Source organism: Telopea speciosissima, chromosome 5 (genome assembly GCF_018873765.1).
Source record: "Telopea speciosissima isolate NSW1024214 ecotype Mountain lineage chromosome 5, Tspe_v1, whole genome shotgun sequence".
Classification (NCBI taxonomy): Eukaryota; Viridiplantae; Streptophyta; class Magnoliopsida; order Proteales; family Proteaceae; genus Telopea; species Telopea speciosissima.
Genome location: NC_057920.1, coordinates 2,100,352 through 2,119,911, shown reverse-complemented (window position 1 = coordinate 2,119,911; position 19,560 = coordinate 2,100,352). Strand labels below are relative to the sequence as shown.

Here is a 19,560-nt window from a genome sequence, read left to right as displayed (position 1 = left end):
AAAAGCTTATGACAACAATTGGACCATTAATCCGATTTTCAGCGGTCTAATGCTACTGATATTGCTGCCTATCGCAAACACGTCAATAAAATCCATGTTTATGACTTTTTGGCAGGTCTGAATATGGAGTATGACCCCATTCGCGTACAAGTTCTTAGCCGGTCTCCATTTCCTACACTAGAGCAGTCCTTTGCTTTGGTTCATACAGAGAAGACTCGTCAAGCTGCTATGTTGCATTCCTCTACTATTGATCACTCCGCCTTACAAGGTACTTCCAACCCTACTTCTTTTACCATTACCGATGGTGGTAATGCTGCCTCCAAAGAGCCTGTCAAGTGTGAACACTACAACAAGCCCCATCACACTAAGGCTCAATGCTGGAAATTGCATGGGAAGCATACTGACTTTGAGGCAAAATGGGGCCGTGGGAAGTCCAAACCCAAGGCCAATCTTACTGAATCTCCTGTTGCTGCTGACCCTTCTACCGACATTGGGCTTACTCAGGATGAACTCCTGACTTTCCTCGCATGCTATAGGCTTCTTCCGCTGCATCTACTATGGCATCTGCACCTGCTGCCCCTCTTGGTTCTCACTTTACCTCAGGTATTCCAGTCGGTAGTCATTGTGCATCGGCTGTCTACAGTCCTTGGATTATGGACTCAGGTGCTACTGACCACATGATTGGTTCCCCCCATGTGTTTCACCAATATTCTCCTTCTGGAGGTTCGAGTGGCTCATGGTTCCCTTTCTCCTATCAATGGAAAGGGGCCCATTCGCTGCTCTCCTACCCTAACATTAAATTTTGTTGCATGTTCCCTCCTTTTCTACTAATCTTCTTTCAATTAGTAGTCTAACCAAAGATTTGAACTGCAAAATAACTTTCTTTCCCTCTCATTGTGTCATACAAGATCTGGTGAAAGGCCACACGATTGGGGGTGGTAAGTGTTGGAATATGTAATCCAGAATACTGTGGGGGTATTCTGGTCCTTTTGGGGGAAGTTTAATTCTTATGTCATTAGGTTAAGTTGCTGCTCTTATAGAGTCAGTTAGTTAGGGGTAATTATGTCTATTTCATTCCTTTTGTAACTTTCTCCTCTATTATAAATAGAGGGGCTAACTTATCAATGAATTAAGTCATTATATTCTCTCTTCCTAACCCAGGTTCTGCTAACATGGTATCAAAATAGGTTTGATCTAGGTTAGAAAAAAAAAACCCTTTTTTCTTCAATCGACTTCTCCCTCCTTTCTCTCTTTCTCGGTTTCACCTTCTTCTGTTTTTCTTCTTCTCATCCTTGTAAGGGGGCAGCACTAATGAGGTAAAAACCTAAACCAATGATTTAGTTGTTGCCCTCCTCCATCCAATCTATTTTTTTCCATTTAAATTCTACCGAAAGCATACCTACGATTTGGAGTTTTTTTCCAGAATTCCTTGAAGAACAGATTTTTTTACTCATAAAGGTTGATCCTCCATTGTTGGAGCCTCCTATGCAACCTTTTACAGCACCTTTTTACCTTCTTCCATCTACTCTCTTTTCTTTTCTTTCCCAGCCTTGATTTACCCCGATCGATCTCATTTATCAGGGTTTTTTGGAAAACCCTGACTCCATCGATTTTTTGGGTTCCTCCTTTCAGATGCAGCTGATTTTTGGGGGTTGATTCTCTACTACTATAAGCCCCACTCGACCTAAATTTGGACCCTTTCTAATGGCTAGATTAGTTTTTACAGCAAAGCTTCCTTAACCTTCTAATTTGGTTACTTGCTAAAAACTTTGACAAAAACCCTAACTCTAATCGAATTTAGGGTTACAGGTTTTAGCTTTTGCTGATTTTTGGAGGGCTGATTACTTCCATTACTAGAACCACTCAACCTTAATCTTGCACCTATCCAAGTTTTCTAGAAGATCCCTACCCCAATTGATCTCTACTTTCAGGGATCCCTACCCCAATCGATCTCTACTTTCAGGGTTTTACAAAACCCTGACACATATCGATTTTTGGGTTAGGGTTGTTTGCTGCTGCTGTAATTTTTTAGAAGTGTTTCTACCATCAAGAGAGGCAATCTACTTCAATTATTCATGGCTTGAAGAAGTATTTTACCTAAGATTGTTGCTGACCTATTCTTTTCTGCACTTTTGGGTGTTTCTCCCTCTTGAAGATCAAGTCTCAAACACTACAAGAGATTGGTTGTTCGTATTGGAGATCCATTCAAGCAGCTGAGGACAACATCTATTACCTGAAATCATCACACTTTGACAAGTCATCATCAGTTTTTTGAAGCCCCCTATCCTCCAATCGATCTCAAGTTTTAGGGTTTTTACAAAACCCTAACTATAATCGATCTAAGGGTTAGGGCAGTCCTCTCTTGCTATTTTTTTAGGAATGTTTTATCACCGTCAAAGGAGTACTCGACCCAAGTTTCAACATCATTCATGGAGTTTTTAAAAAAAATTCAGGTTTCTTCCTTATGGTCACCTTCTACATCAATCAATCTATGTTTTTTTTTCTAGTTCCTATGTGGTTGGCTGCATCACTTACTATTGGATCTGCTGAGTTATTATCTTATACTTGCTGGCTCTATTGAGCTTACTACATACCTTGCTGGTTCTATTGATTGGCTTCTGTAAGCATGACTGGTTAACCTGTTACTGCTGCCTTTATTTGGAATACTGCTGCCCTGTTCTTGAGACTGAGTATCCTATTATTGGAGATCGAATTTCTTTCATTGTTGAAGACTCAAATCTACAACAGTGTGTTCCATAGTTATTGGTTGCCACTACGAACCTATTCAGTTGTGTGAAGCTTTTCTACTGGTTCATATCCAGCTTATTTTGGGGGGCTTGATCCTAGCATTGTTCACTAATTCAGATTTGATCCAAGTTTTTTTTAAGCTTATTACAACAATTCTGCCCAGATACCTTCGTCAGTTCTATTTAGCATGTGGGAGTTTACAAATTGGAGTTTTGCACACTGGTTCTTCCATGTTTGAAGATTGATCAAGCCTTGAAGATTGGAGTCTTTCCTTACTTCAAACATAGTTGTCATGGCGTCGCCATGGCATCCTGGCGCTGGAGAGGGCTGCATGGCGACCTACGCCATGGCGACCCTCTTTGATTTCTTCTTCCTGTCTCTCTTTCCCTCTTCGATTTCTTCTTCCTGTCTTCGATTTCTTCTTTCCCTCTTCAATTTCTTTCGATTTCTTCTTTCCCTCTTCGATTTCTTCTTCCTGTCTTCTTTCCCTCTTCGATTTCTTTCGATTTCTTCTTTCCCTCTTCGATTTCTTCTTCGATTTCTGAATTTTCTTCTTAAAACTTGAGAAACAATAGAGAAAAAATAAAACATGGCTTGAGTATACATCTATTAACACATTAAAAATAGAGAAAATAAAAAATAAAACATGGTCGACATATCGACGTGACACCCCTCCACCGACTTGGATCGCCGTGACGCCGTGACAACTATGACTTCAAATCAGATCTGTTTATTTATCAGATTTGAATATTGGAGGTAGGTGTTTCTCCCCTGCAGGAATTTCCATCTAAGGAGTTTGTTTGATCTTTTGAAGATGGTTGACAATTTATATGTTGCATTGCTTTTTCTCCATGATTCTTTATTGCTTCTTACAATACCCATCTCCCATACCATACCTTTGGCACTTACCAATCACCACCTTGGAAGTTAATGGTTTACTCTACTTTGCCATTTCTTCTTTTTCCATTCCCATAGCACCTTTGGAAATTCTGGAAGATTATACTTTTGCGCTATCTTTTACATCATCTCTGTTATGTCCACGTGTACTACTACACGTGAGGGGGAGATTATGTACAGTACACCTGCAGACATTGTAGAAGTAAGAACACTTGGTGCAAAACATAAAAGACCAGCGTTTCCACCATTGCCATTAGGTATCCTTTGTTATTGGGTTGAGTTTGCCGTAAAGGGGAGATTGAAGTATTATTAAAGATATTTGGTTGTTGCTAGCCTATATGAAGGTTTACAGTTGGGTTGATTCAATTGTTTTCGCTTCCTGATTCAGGCTTGCTGCCCTAGTCTTTCACTTCAAGATTTTGTCACTATGACAATCTGAGATTCATCACTGGATAGCTATTGAAGATCGTTGAAAGCTGCCTTTTTTGGAAGAAATTCCAATCCCAGTTTGCTGATCATGTTTGTCCAAGTTTTGAAGATCTATTTTTTAAGTTCTTGAAGGTTCATTTGGGAGCTGCATTCATCTGTCAAGCTGGACTCTGCTGCAACATTGTTTCTTCTCATTTTGTTCAAGTTGGGCATTAGTGCCTTGTATGCGCCAACTTGAGGGGGAATGGAGTTTTTTTCTTATTAGTTCAAGCTGGAGCTTCTTTTTATTTATATGTATAATCCAGTTTGAGGGGGAGTGTTGGAATATGTAATCCAGAATACCATGGGGGTATTCTGGTCCTTTTGGGGGTAGTTTAATTCTTATGTCATTACGCTAAGTTGCTGCTCTTATAGAATCAGTTAGTTAGGGGCAATTATGTCTATTTCAGTCCATTTGTAACTTTCCCCTCTATTATAAATAGAGGGGCTTACATATCAATGAATTAAGTCATTATATTCTCTCTTCCTAGCCCACGGTTCTGCTAACAGTAAGGTACATGGTGGTCTCTACTTCCTCAACACAGGTCAGCCTCCTCTTCCCTCAGCTTCATCTTCGGCTCATCAGTTACATTCAGCCACTTCTCCTGATCTCCATCTATGGCATCATCGGCTTGGTCACCCTCCACTTAGAACATTAGCTTTTTTATTTCCCCAATTGGTTAAAGATTGTAAAATGGATGAGTTGTTGTGTGAGGCCTGTGTTTTGGCCAAACAGACTCTTTCCAGTTATTCACCATTAAATAAAAGAAGTGTTTCTCCCTTTGATTTAGTTCATACTGATGTGTGGGGCCCTAACCGTCGTGTTTCTATTTCTGGTCATACATGGTTTGTCTCACTTATAGATTGTTATACTCATACTACCTGGGTATACATGATGCAGCACAAGAGTGAAGTTTTTCACTGCTTTCGGCTCTTTCATCGTATGGTTCAGACCCAATTCAACGCCACATTAAAAATTCTACGGAGTGATAATTGCAGGGAATACATGGAGGATCAGTTCCAAAATTATTTGGCTGAAAATGGCATTATTCATCAGACCAGCTATGTCGATACTCCGGCCCAGAATGGAGTGGTTGAAAGAAAAAATCAGCATCTTTAGGAAGTGGCTCGGGCCATTATGGTTGTGTAATAATATAAGAGATGAAGAAAGGAGAAGGAATGGAGGGAGGGAGGGAGGGAGGGAGGGAGGAGGAAGAACTATTGTAACTCTATCGATTTCATTATCTAGTAAGGTAAAACTCAAAAAGACACAAAACAATAAAAGGACAGAAATACCCCCATAGGGAAGCGTGATTAGTATTAGCGCCAATCACGACTCCCTCCCCTCTCTACATTGCGACTTCTAACACTCCCCCTCAAGCTGGAGCATAGATGTTAATCATGCCCAGCCTGTTACACATATACTCAACCCTTACACTTCCCAAAGACTTGGTAAACAAATCAGCAAGTTGCTCCCGCATTCGAACATATGACAAGGAGAAATGATCCCTTATTGCAGCTTCTCACGGACAAAATAACAGTCTATCTCAATGTGTTTTGTCCTTTCATGAAACATAGAATTAGTAGAAACATGGATAGCAGCCTGATTATCACACCACAAAGTCATAGGAGAATTGTCAACAAGCCCAAATTCAATCATCAATTGTTTCATCCAAATCAGTTCACAAGTACCATGAACCATAGCACGATACTCTAACTCTGCACTAGATCGAGCTACAATGGTCTGTTTCTTGCTTTTCCATGACACCAGGTTCCCTCCAACAACCATACAATAACCTGAAGTAGACCTCCGATTAACCAGAGATCTTGCCCAGTCAGCATCTGAAAAACCCTCAATCCTCCCATGACCATGGTCAGAATATAAGAGACCACGTTCAAGAGCTTTCTTGATATATCATAGAACCCGTATAACTGCATCCCAATGAGATGACCGAGGAGCGGACAAAAACTGACTCAGTATACTGACAAGAAATGAGATGACAGGATTGGTCACAGTCAAATAATTAAGTTTCCCTACAAGTCTCTGATACTTCTCAAGATCATCAAGAACATCATCATCATCTGCCATAAGATTCAAATTTGGATCCATAGGAGTATCCAGAGGTTTAGTGCCCAGCAACCCTATCTCTGAAAGCAGGTCAAGAACATACTTTCGTTGTGAGAGCGAAATTCCTTTCCGTGATTAAGCAACCTCAATACCCAAAAAATATTTCAATCTTCCCAGATCTTTAGTCTGAAACTATTGTCCCAAATGTACCTTCAAGTTCTCAATACCAAAAGAATCATCTCCTGTGATGACAATATCAGCCACATAAATAATCAAAAATATCCTTCCTACATCAGATAGCCAGAAAAACACCAAATGATCACTTTCAGATCGTGTCAGCCCAAACTCCAACACAACGTCAACAAATCGGCCAAACCACGCCCGAGGCGACTGTTTCAACCCATACAACGATTTATTCAGCTTACACACCTTACCAGACTCCCCCTGAACAACAAATCCAGGAGGTTGCTCCATATATACCTCCTCATAGAGATCACCATATAAGAAGGCATTTTTCACATCCAACTGAAATAAAGGCCAATGATGCGTAGCAACCAAAGAAATCAATATATGGACAGAAGTAAGCTTTGCAACAAGAGAAAAAGTATACACCATATACCTAGGCATAACCCTTAGCAACAAGTCTAGCCTTCAAACGAGCCAAGGAACCATCAGGGTTGATCTTCACCACAAATATCCATCGACAACCAATAGCAGACTTACCAGAAGGTAAGGAAACAAGGTCCCATGTCTGATTCTCCTCTAGTGCAGATAATTCCTTAGTCAGAGCAGCTCTCCACCCAGGACTAGACAAGGCTTCTGCAATAGACTTAGGAATAAGATGACGCTCAACAGTAGACAAAAAAGCAATAAAACTAGAGGACAAACAAGCGTATAAAACGAAGTTAGAAATGGGATGTTCGGTACAACTTCGAACACCCTTACGAAGAGCAATTGGAACATCTAAATCAGAAATCTCAGTACCGGTAGGAGAAGAGGAAGTACCTAGTGCAAGATCAGGATCTGCTGGCAAAGAAGGTAAGGTAGAAGCATTCAACTGAGTGGTGTATCTCTCTAAAGATGTAATACGGGATGCAGCCTCATTCGGAGTGCGACCCTGAAACACAACAAGAGGTTTTGTAGAACTAGGAGCGAAGCAGACGACAAAGGAACCTGTAAACCAAGAGAATTTTCGACAACATATATGGGCAGATCATCATCCAAATCAGAAGAAACTATCAAAAACTCAACATAAGGAGTAGACTCAAAGAAGGTAACATCAGCTATCACAAAATATTATTTAAATCAAACGAATAATAGCGATAAACCATTAGATTTCTAGAATACTCAACAAAAAAACATTTAAGAGCTCTAGAATCCAACTTAGAACGACCAGGACGATGAATCTGAATAAAACAAACACTCCCAAAAACACATAGTGGTAACACGAACAATGGTGCAGAAGGGAACAATAAAGAGTATGGAATAACACCACCCAAAACCGAAGAAGGCATGCGGTTAATGAGATAGCATGCAGTCAAAACAGCATCAGCCCAAAAGGGTTTGGCCACTTTCATCTCAAACAGAAGAGATCGAGTAACCACCATTAAATGTCTATTTTTCCTCTCTGCCACACCATTTTGTTGAGGTGTGTCCGCACAAGAGGACTGATGAACAATCCCATGTTGCACCATAAAAGCATTGAAGGGGGCTGAAAAATATTCTTTAGCATTATCACTACGAAGGATTTTCAAAGGAGTACTAAATTGATTCTGAATTTCAATAACAAAGGAACAAAAAATTGAGAACAACTCAGAACAACTTTTCATTAAATAAATCCAAGTAACTCTGGAGTAATCATCTACAAAAGTGACAACATATTGAAAACCCAACTTACAAATGACCGAATAAGGACCCCACACATCTGAATGAACTAAAGAAAAGGGTTAGTAAGACCGTTTGTTGACTCTAGGGAGATAACTTACACGGTGAAGTTTCCCAAATTGACAAGACTCACAATGTAAACTGGAAAATGACCGAAAACGACTGTCCAAAATTTTTAAACTCTAGAATGAAGGATGGCCCAAACGACAGTTAATTTGGTGAGGAAGCGCCACACTCAAATATGCCACAACTGACTTGTGTTCAAGTAGATACAACCCCCCAAATTCACGGCCTCTACCAATCGTCTTCTTCGACTTTAGATCCTGAAAGACACAATAGCCAGGGAAAAAGGTAACAGAACAATTATAAGTTTTGGTGAACTTCTGAACAGACAATAAATTGAAAGGAAATTTAGGCAAATAAGAGACTGAAGATAATGACAAAGAAGGGGTAACATGCACAGTACCTGTACCCCGAACCTTTGCTAAAGACCCATCAGCTAACACAACATTTGAAGAGGACTCACGAAATGAAGAAAAAATACTTGAAACCCCAATCATATGATCTAAAGCACTTGAATCAATGATCCAGGGACGATAAGTGGACGAAAGACAAGTAGTAGCATTACCTGTCTGAACAAGTGTAGCAGTGGAAAACTTAGATGACTGGGAATTCTGAAATTGAGTAAAGCGCTTATACTCTTCATCAGACATCTTCAGTGTCTTTCCCTCAAACTGTGGAGATGAAGCAACAACAGGATCACCACTAGCTGAATTGGCAAACTGAGCTAGTTTACCATGAAGTTTCCAACAAAAACGTTGGATGTGACCAGGCTTGCTGCAATGATGGCAAGTTCTCACAACCCCCGAAGCCTCTAAAGTAGTCTAAGTACCAGACACTGGGCCCTTACCAGCCCCACGACCACGGCCAACACTACTAGTCCCAACACTACCCCCACGGTTAGGGGTGAAAGATGCCAATGCAGAAGTTTCCACAGATGTCGTATCATGTGTATTCTCACATGAGACACGTAGAATACAAGAAAAAGTCTCAAAAAGTGTGGCAACTTTATCGCCGCCAAGAATCCGTGAATGGACAGCATTAAATTCTTTACCCAAACCTCCTAAAAATCCCATGACTACGAGTTGCTCTCGCTGATTTTGCATCTGTTGCATGTCAGAATCAATAGGAAGCAGGGAATTCAGTTCCTCATACATCCTCTTGAAGTCTCCAAAATATTGGGTCAAAGAACGACCCTTCTGGTCAACCCGATAAAAGTCCTACGAAAGCTCAAAAGTCCAAGAAAGATTGTTCTGTCCAGAATACAGAACATTCAGATAATCCCACAGTTCCTTTACAGTATCGACATGGGTCACAAGGTCAACAATATGGTGATCCATATAGTTTAACATCTGTCCTAAAATTCGAGCATCCACCACTGTCCATGAAGCATCAGTATCGTCCTTGGTTTGAGTCAAGTGCTTCTCATGACCACGACCAGTTAAAACCAGCCCAACAATTTTCTTCCATTGTTGAAAATGGTCGGCTCCTTTCAACTTCTTTTTTACCAACTTGTTGGAAGAAATTTCAATAACACCAGATTTATTATCACCCATTGATCCAGATAATCAGTCCAAATTAGACACAATATATGTCCAGAATCTGCCCAGAAATCAATGTAGAGAATCTGCCCAGAAAAAACAATCCTAAAAATTGATCGATATAACTGCTCTAGAAACCGATGCAGATTGTCCAGAAAAATGATGCAGAATCTTCCCAGAAACCCAGAAAATTGATCGATATAGCTGCTCCAAAACAATCAACTACACATACCTGTCTTGAGCTAGAAGTCGCAAACTTCTACCATAAATCAACCACCAGAAAAAGAGAGACCTAGTTCTCAATTCCGAAGCATGAACTAGTCTCTAAAAAACCTCCAAAATACAGCATAGGGTGCTGCACCCCTTTAAACGAAAACCAAAAGAAGTTGCAAACCACCAACCAGAGATGAGTCAACCAATATTGGTTGAAATCTTGAGAAAGAGGAGAACAAGATGCTAGGGAATATGTAGCAACCCTAAGGATCTTGCTCTGATAACATGTAATAATATAAAAGAAGAAGAAAGGAGAAGGAATGGAGGGAGGAAGAAGAAGAAGAACTGCTGTAACTCTTGGGAGTCACAACCGTAAGGTTGAGACTCCCCATCGATTTCATTATATAATAGGTTTAAACCCAAAAACACACAAAACAATTAAAGGACAGAAATACCCCCAGAGGGAATCGTGATTAGTATTAGCGCTAATCACGACTCCCTCCCCTCTCTACATCGAGACTTCTAACAACAATTGAACTCAACAAGGAATAAAATAAACAAATAAAAACAGAATAGAAAATCCCTAGTTTACAGCCCCTTTGTAAGAGTTCTAACTAAAACTATTAATAAAAGGATTCTAATAGGTTGGAACTCTATTACCTACTATTACAAGAAACTATTAATAACAAAGCAAATAAACAACTAAAGAATGTCACACGATGGGGGAACTGCTGCTTGTTTAAATCTGAACCAAAACTTGAACCATGGGCTCAATTGTAAACTAGAAAATTGACCCAAAACTAGAACCGTCATCATGCTCCTGCATCAGCAACAAAGACTAATATATGCACCAACTAGATTAAATGTAAGCTGAAGATCTTAAAAGCACAGATTTAAACCTGGACTGTTCATCAATCCATTTTAGTTACAAGGTGGCAGGTCAAATAGTTTGGCCTCCAACAAATCGGTTTCTGAGATTAATCAAGAAATACTCCTAAAGTATTTGCAGTAATCAATTCCTATGCTCCTATCTGCTGTATAAGGCTTGTGCTTCAAAAGACTTCTCTGTGATCAACCAGAACATCAACATAGACAGGTTAATGACCCCCCCCCACTAAAAAGCCAAGATCATGCATCAGTATATTGATCCCTGTTCTTGGCAACAGTTTGAATGATTCCATCACTTGGGTCAACTGGGTGTTGGAAACGCTGATTAAAAGGACAACGTGAAGGCCAAGGATAACGACAGTTGAAGTAGTGAGAGCCTTATGTGTTTATGAGTTATGGAATAGATGGAACAAAGTCATGTCCCTTACCCAACTAGTTGACAAGGCTTATTTGAGCCGAGTAGATTTTTTTTCAAGCAACTAAATTTTTTGTAAATTCTATAAGCGGCGGATGAATTGGTGGTAGTTTCTAACTTTGTGAGTAGAAGGAGCCATGTTAGGAACCCATCAGGGCAGAGTGCAGTACTTACGTCTAATTGAATAAGAGCTATAAACTAGGAAAGTGATAGTAGGAGTTTAGCAAAGAGGAAATGAGTTTCTTATTTCTCCTTCATCTCTTTCATAAAAATGGGTAATGTCAAGGCAAAACAGCCAAGTTGGATGTAAATTTTAATCTGGAGAAGCAGAAAGGGGGAATGGACACCTGCCATTCTGTCGGTTATCTACTGTTTGTGGATCAACCAGGTAAGAAGCCTACTTCTGTAATACTTTTTGCCTCCACTCAATTCCAAGTTCCAAAATAACTAGTCATTCTTGCTGTTCCTTGAGTTTTTAGCACTCCTGATGCAAAACAGACATGAATTCTACTGTTTGTGGATCAACCAGGTAAGAAGCCTACTTATGAAATACTTTTTGCCTCCACTCAATTCCAAGTTCCAAAATAACTAGTAATCCTTGCTGTTACTTGATTTTTTTAAGCACTCCTGATGCAAAAATGGCTTTTCTTCTACAAAAAATGTGATAACTGATTAGTCAACTGACTCCTGACTTAGCACAAATGAACGAATCTATTGCTTTTGGCTCAGTCTCAGACACTACACATTCATTCAAATCTGAGATGCTGACAAATGTAATCAAGCTTGGTAGTTCTAAGCCATTCTACGAATCCCTTGACAACTTTTCCTCAAAAATTTGTTCTACAAATTCCTAAACAGCATTTCCTGCAATATTTATTCAAATGAGCATAACTTGTCTTCCAATGGAGAGATTTTTTGAACAATTTTTCCACTATTTATTCAAATGACAATTGAGGATAGTATCCGTCCCTTTGTAAAATAACATGACCTGTTGTCTTCCAATGAAGAGGTGTTTTCACACTTAATGAGCACCACAACAGAGGAGCAAAAATTAACACTAAAAAAGTCAAAAGGCTGACGCATACCTTTTTTGAAAATCATTCAATTTCATTGACACGATCTCTTCCTTTTCTTTCGCTTTCTCAGCCTGTTCGAATTCATAGATCATTTCTCAAAGCATTTCAAGACGTTATGCGCATAGACAACAATTACATGCTTCATACACAAAGAACATGAGCTCAATCGTTCAAATAGAAGTTGCAGATAAATGTCAAGACCTCCATTATTGAATTATCCCGTTCAGCAAACGCAGCAGCGACACAACCTTGGAAATATTTAACCTGCTTTTCAGCTTCCATATTCTGAAAGAACACAATAGACGTGAGAACCAATAAAACTAAATTGCATAGACTAGTTTGAGCTTGAAGAAAGAAATATGGAAAATTATAAAGCATTCTTCTACCCTATGGCTACTGTACTCCAAAACAACGAACTTTTGGAAATTTTTCTGTCAGACTTTGCCATGGAAAAAAAAAAACAAAAACTACGTATATAAATTATATCTAAATAGAATAATGAAAACGAAATGAGAATGGGCTAGTAAATCTAAAATAGGGCACATGACAGGGGCTGAAGGTATATGTTAAAACTATGTTTTTATTATTTTCTACCCGACAATGGTATTTCTGTCTTTTTCCCATATACCCGATTGCTAGTTAGTATTCCTAACTGGAATTGGCAATGGGGCTTTCCTAGTTTCAGTCTAAATATGTGTAACTCTGTTTTTATAAAAATAAAGGGCTTGGTGATCCTATTGATCACTCAAGCATTCAATTCCAAAGGCTGTTAACATGGTATCAGAGCCAACTCTGATCTAGACGAGCAGCCTCCTCAGTTTTTCAGTTTTTTGTTCCCCTCTCCCCACGGTTTCTGGTTTTCTTCTTCTCCACCACTCTCGGCCTCTCTCTCTCACTCAGGGCAGCAACTATAAGGTGATCTAATGAAGATTTAGCTGCTGCCCTTAATTTCACCTCATTGAAGATCGAAGATTACTACTGGTGTGACCTGAATCTGCCGGCAGGTTTCCTCCATCTTTGGAGATCGAGCTCTTCCTCCAACTGAAGTTCGATTTCTGTTTTTGTTTGGAGATTGGTTCCTACTCTTATTGGTACACACCCCTTCCTGTTTGAAGACTGCAGATTTGGATCAAGACCAATTCGGATTCAACCCTACGATTAACATTCAGGCTTTTTTTCTCTAAATTTGATAAATTTGGGTCTTCTTATTGGCTCATCAGAAGGAGCTAATTTTTTGAGGACATCTTCCCTACTACTAGAGGGAAACTCGACCTAAGTTTCAGCCTATTCTGACGGTTGAAAATTCTGCAATCTCAAAACCCAGTACTCCGCTCGATTCTGGTACCTACCTTGCTAGGGTTTTTTATTTCCTCATTTGTAGGTGAAAATCTTGTCACATGGCATAGTAAAAAACAGAATGTAGTGGCAAAGTCTAGTGCTGAAGTAGAATTTCGAGCTATGGCACATGGTATCTGTGAGCTGTTATGGCTTAGAGGTCTATTGCAAGTTGTTGGTGCTCTTGTCCATCTTCCCATGATGTTGTATTGTGATAACAAAGCTGTCATTAGCATTGCTCACAATCCTGTTCAACATGATCGTACCAAGCATGTGGAGGTTGACAGGCACTATATCAAAGAGAAGCTAGAAGAAGGACTAGTCTGTGTTCCTTTTGTGAAGTCTTCTGACCAACTGGCTGATGTGTTCACTAAGGGGTTAAGTGGCAAAGTATTTCATCCTATTTTAGTCAAGTTGGGCATTTTCGATATTTATGCTCCAACAGGAGGGGGAGTGTTAAAACTATGTTTTTATTATTTTCTACCCGATAAGGGTATTTCTGTCTTTTTCTCATATAGCCGATTCCTAGTTAGTAGTCCTAACTGGCGGCAATGGGGCTTTCCTAGTTTCAGTCTGAATATGTGTAACTCTGCTTTTATATAAATAAAGGGCTTGGTGATCCTATTGATCACTCAAGCATTCAATTCCAAAGGCAACAGAATAAGTGCTCCAAAGAACATAATTGTATAATTGAACTGATTGAATAAAAACAAAAAACACATAACTAACCAGGAAAAAATATGAACCAATCATTAGAGAGACACAAAATGTTTGTGCCTTACAGATTTCTGGGCAGAACAGTTGTATTTGTACCAATTGGAGGAGCTCTTTTTCCTGATTTTGGTATAGTTAAGGTTCTATCTTTATAGCTCTGTGGGAGGGACCTTGCATGGTACATAAGGCCCTGTTTTCTTCTTGGCATTTTCACCCTAAAATTCTCATATCAAGAAAAAGAGGAAATAGAAATATGAAAATAATCAATTACCTTTGAGACCTCAACACTATGTAAATCTGCCAACTGGCTCTGAAGTCAGCAAAGCAAAAATCAGACGTTAAAAGAGGAGGGTCAAACAGAAATATGTGAGTGATGTAGAGAAAGGAACCAAAGCCTCACTTTAATGCGATATGCTTCAGAAAGCTCCTCCTGAAGATTCAGATTCTCTCTTGTACATGCAGATAATTTACTTTTCAAGCTCTCGATCTCCTGCTCCAAGCCAGCTGTCCTAATGGGGCTTTAATTTGACTATATTGACATTCTTATGGAATTGAGAGAGAGTGGAGAATGATAAATAAATTAGAATTTCTGGACAGGCAATAAAAAACCTTTGAAAATGCATTCGAGTAGCGACAACAAGATAACTAGGGCCAGCTTGCTGCAAGCACAGTTGCTCAATATCTTTGCGCAGTTGATCACGCTCTGCACGATAGAATATTTAATAACAAAAATAAATATTATTTTTTTACATTGATAACAAACCAGATTTGCAGTCCAAATTACAAGACATGAAACCTGGAAGCACCGAAATTTTTACCATTCGTGCCAGCTACATATCACAGTTAACTGAAGACTGATTTTTAAAAAATAAGTAAAAACAATGAACAGAAAAGCCCTTTTCACTTACTAAATATATAACATCCAGTAGTTTCCCTGTATCTATTACTATTTGATAAACTCCAACGAGCCTAAAGAGAGACCCACATGGCATTAATCAAGAGAAAGAAAGAGACCACGTTGCACTTGAATTTGTCACACTGGCTCAGTTAAATCCTAGTAATCTCAGCATAAATTTTGCTGGGAAATATGCGGGTCTTATGGGATTCACAAGAGTTGACACACTATTACCAGTCCTTCTACACAGTTTTTTGCTGGCTCTACCATGTTTTTAGCCATGAGCAAAGAATATTCTTCACCCTGGGATCTCAAGATATGGTGGCCATCTTTATATAAATTGTGAAACTTGACAAATTGCTGGGCAGTTGATTACCATCATCATATGGATCTAAGATGCAATTTAATGTGCTTTTGTGTGAACAGGAAAGGGAGATAGCAATACATTTCATGTCACTGTACATTCCCAGTGAAATTCAATCTTAACTTTTGGCTTGTTTGGAGTGCAATCTCCAGGCGTATGGAACCTTTGTTTTCCCCACCCCCAAAGCAATAAATGTAAGCTCACCCATCAGGCTAGTTTGTTGCTACAACATTACATTTACAAGGTACACATGAGTATTTAATACTTACGAAACTACTTGCCAACAGCCATGCTCAGGAGAGACATTGAAATACAGGCTGGTGCATAATTGTCAAGGCGTCGCCTAGTCAACGCCTCCAGGCGGCTTGGTCGCTTAGGGGGGCGCTTTGTTGGTGTATCCTTGCGTCTGGACCCCCTCCAACACTTTGGGTCGCGTAGACACCATGACAACTATGGGCTGGCGCTCAAAAAGGACCCAAATAAGGTGACTGATCTCACCAATGAATAGAACCCTTCTGGAAGACAGGGACATAACCTCTAAAAAATGCTCTTTTACAAGTTGCTAGAGCATTTGTGAAGAACAAAAGTAGCTGAACTTTTTAGACAAATTCTTAACCCTGGATGACTAATAGGACCTTTGGATTACCCTTTTGTCATCAGATCTCAAGAATTTTAAGGCATTAAGGTCTCTGTTTCCAAGAGTATTTTAATTTGCGGCAAATAGAAAGTTCTAGTGCTGGTGGTCACATTGTACAAGACTACCCCAGGCTCTTATTGTTTGGATTCTAGGCTTATTTTCTACAATGAAGATTTCTTGTCCCTCATGGTTCACTCATCACCTATCCAAGAACATAATTAATGTTTTAAACTTGGTCTAGTCCATCGTGGTAGGTCACAATTTTGAACACTAAAGCAGTTAGAATTCAAGATAGGAGTTCTTCTTAGCCACAAAGAAAGTTTTAGCTAATAGAGCTTGTGTTTCCAGACATAGAAAGCTCCAGCATAATTACCCATTGTACCCACTATTTTGGCAAGCTGAAGACGGTCCTTTTCATGGTAGCCCAATTGACCAATCCACTGATTCAATTATTGAATTTTGGATTTTTTTGGGCTCAATTTCTCATGTTATCATTGCTCTTCTGTTTTCTATGAAGGAACCAATCCAATACAAACAATCAGCCCAACAGACTCTACCTTCTCCAATTAAAGTACAAGAAAACAAGATAAGCTACTATAAAAGATGTCCGGAACAAGAGAAGCATTCTCATCTAATCATGGAACTTAGATGCTACAATTTAGTTCCTAATGAAAACAAGCAAGAACATCTTGGGAGTAATACATTTGTAAGTTGTAATGTAGGGATCAAGGACAAATTCTTGAGTCTTGACGCCCCTACTGATGATGATATTGAATCGATCATTCCCAATAGAAAAGAATAATATGCAATCATTGAACAATAATTGTAAGTGAAATACTCATGCAAGAATGCCCACAGAAGACATAAACTTTTGTCATGTATGGTACCTAAAAGAATGACAGTTCTTACCACGTTCCAACTGTTGAACACGATCAATCAAACACTCATTATTGTCCAATTGTCCATCCATGCCTAAAAAAAGAAAATTATCTGAGAGATTTTAATAAATCAAAATGAGTAATTATTTTGTCCATGAAGAAGAAAATTCTCTGAGCTGATGCCATGATCCACCAAGTAAATGAACTGATGAGTAGAAGAGGCAGTCAGTCAGTTTTTGTTGAAAACAAGCGAAAATAATGTCCTGAAAGAACATGGTCTTGGCATTATCCTTTGAGACTCTTGGAAGCAATTAAAAAATGATAACAATGCCACATGCAAACATGGTAAACCATGATATCGTTTTTACTGGTTCCAAACAACCAGAATGTCGACCAGGGGGAGTGCTGTTATTTTTTGCAGAAGATTTCAAAAACGAAATGCCGAATATCAGACATACTAGTAAACCGCGAGATGCGCTCGACAATTTCTTAAAAAACCGCAACTTTGAATACGAAACGAAGAACGGAAAAGGGCTAGAAGATAAATAAATAAGGCGAACAGCACAGAAAGTACACAGAAACAATGGACAACAATCAAAAATCCGTGTCGACCAGAGCAAAGCTGTCCAATTGGCTTTTAAAGAAACAGAAAGTTCGGTACCGTAAAAGTAACGCTTAACGCTTTGGACGATAAACGAAGCTTGCAAAGTGAAAACGTAAAACTCTCCAGAGATTCGAAGTAGATTATCGACTTAAATAATACGATTATCATTTAACATGAAGAATGATAAGGAAATCGAGCCAATAAGAGGGGAAGAACGAAACTAAAATGGCGAGGAGAACGAAATTCACCTGAAAACAACTCGTAAGAAGCCCTAATAGCAGTAACGAAGAGAAGCGGCTAGGAAGATGAGGTAGAAGAACCATTCTGGTTGCAAAGAAACTTTTTTGTTTGAGCGGGAGAGGGGAGAATAGCATTCATGAATGATAATGTTGTTGGTGCTGAAGATGTTAACGATTTTTGCAGGGAAAGGTTTAATAAATATCGAAGCAGAACAACGGCAGGATAGAGCGACGACTTAAAATTATTATATTTGATTGATTAACGACAAAAATATCGCGCGATGTAATGATTTTTTTTTTGGTAATATCGGGCGATGTAACATATTTTTTTTTCATTGTGGTAATATCGCGCGATGTAATGATACGACTGCGACGCTATAGAAATTAATAGAAAGTACACTCAATAATATCCCCTTGGATTGGGGTCCTCTCCGGCATGGCACGGTGTGCAGCGCACATCATGCGGCTGGGGAGGCCTCGTCCCACACGCCAGCACATCAGGATGTGTAGTCTTCATCGTCGAATCAAATTAAGACTTTTAAAGTTGGGAAAAAGATCTTTGTCCGGGAGTGTGGTCTACGTCAACACTCTCATGTGTCTATCTCTCTCCTCCTCAAAACAAGGGGGCAGAGGTGTCTTTTCATATGGGGAGGAGAGAGATAGACTCATGGGAGTGCTGGTGTAGGGCACACTCCCGGACAGAGAACTTTCTTCCTTTAAAATTAAATTCCACGCCAAGAAAACAGATTCCCTCCACAATCCACATATGTATGATCAGTTCAGTACAAGTCCTTCAAGAGTTGAATAAAGAGGGTTATAGGTATAGGGTGGTTGTATCGTTCACGGGTCAGGATACTTTTCAACTACTTGAGCATCCAACTCCTCTCCAACTGTTGGGGATGCATGTCCAAATCCTCCCTTCCATTGGATGGGTGGTTGAAAAGGAGTTGGAGTGGATTTTTTTCCATCATTCACGGTTGATACCGTTATAAATATGAATACTATATGAATCAGGCTGTGTCGGCCTATATCTGGTGTAAATTCAAAAATAAACCTCATTTTTTTTTAATTATCAGAGTCAGTATTGATTCGAGGTTATGGTATTTTGATAATTTTAATAATACTTGAATCAGAGTTCGAGATGTCACTAGCTCCATCACCAACATTTCAGAATCAAAGAGGAGGTGGTGTATTACTAAAATTATACTTTTACCCTTGTCACTTTCATTCGATAATACATTTGTGAAACCAATATGTGGTTAAGGGTAAAGAAAAAGGGTTCTTCTAGGCATTACTTGGACTAGTAAAATATAACGTTTCACTATTTGCCAAAATTTAGTCCCAAGTAAACAAGAAATCTTTCTCTTGTAGGCAGGTGGTCAATAGGTTGACCCTGCAAACCATCACGAGGCAGAGGCCCTTGCCCTCGTGTAGTGTCATCTTCATTGGAGGTTGAAGTCATCGAGATGCCGTTGGGTCTATGGTAGAGGTTGAACTTGGCAAGGGTGGTAGGAGGCAATTGGCGATGATGCACTCTAGGCGACGATCGATAGTGCAAGAGATAATGGCATGCCTATTGCTGTGCTCGTATGGGGAGAAGGAATTCCGAGTTAAGGTCATCATGATTGCAGGATCT

At 39.4% G+C, this 19,560-nt stretch overlaps 1 protein-coding gene across 7 annotated transcripts in view; it reads right to left on the bottom strand.

Moving 5' to 3' along the window:
• The window catches only part of LOC122661650 (myosin-10), a 41,159-nt gene extending 23,098 nt beyond the window's left edge, over positions 1–18,061 (bottom strand). Inside the window, exons 1-7 of one of the 7 annotated variants that reach the window (XM_043857119.1) lie at positions 17,934–18,061; positions 17,113–17,193; positions 14,917–15,010; positions 14,708–14,816; positions 14,579–14,617; positions 12,460–12,543; positions 12,268–12,329 (exon numbers count right to left, since the gene is read on the bottom strand). In XM_043857119.1, coding sequence (XP_043713054.1) covers positions 12,268–12,329; positions 12,460–12,543; positions 14,579–14,617; positions 14,708–14,816; positions 14,917–15,010; positions 17,113–17,173 — 449 coding nt within the window. In that variant the 5' untranslated portion in view covers positions 17,174–17,193; positions 17,934–18,061. Of the gene's footprint in view, positions 1–12,267; positions 12,330–12,459; positions 12,544–14,578; positions 14,618–14,707; positions 14,837–14,916; positions 15,011–17,112; positions 17,194–17,933 lie in introns of those variants that run through there. The other 6 variants (XM_043857120.1, XM_043857121.1, XM_043857123.1 and 3 more) reach the window with 6 other exon arrangements.
• Between the last annotated feature and the right edge of the window lie 1,499 nt (positions 18,062–19,560).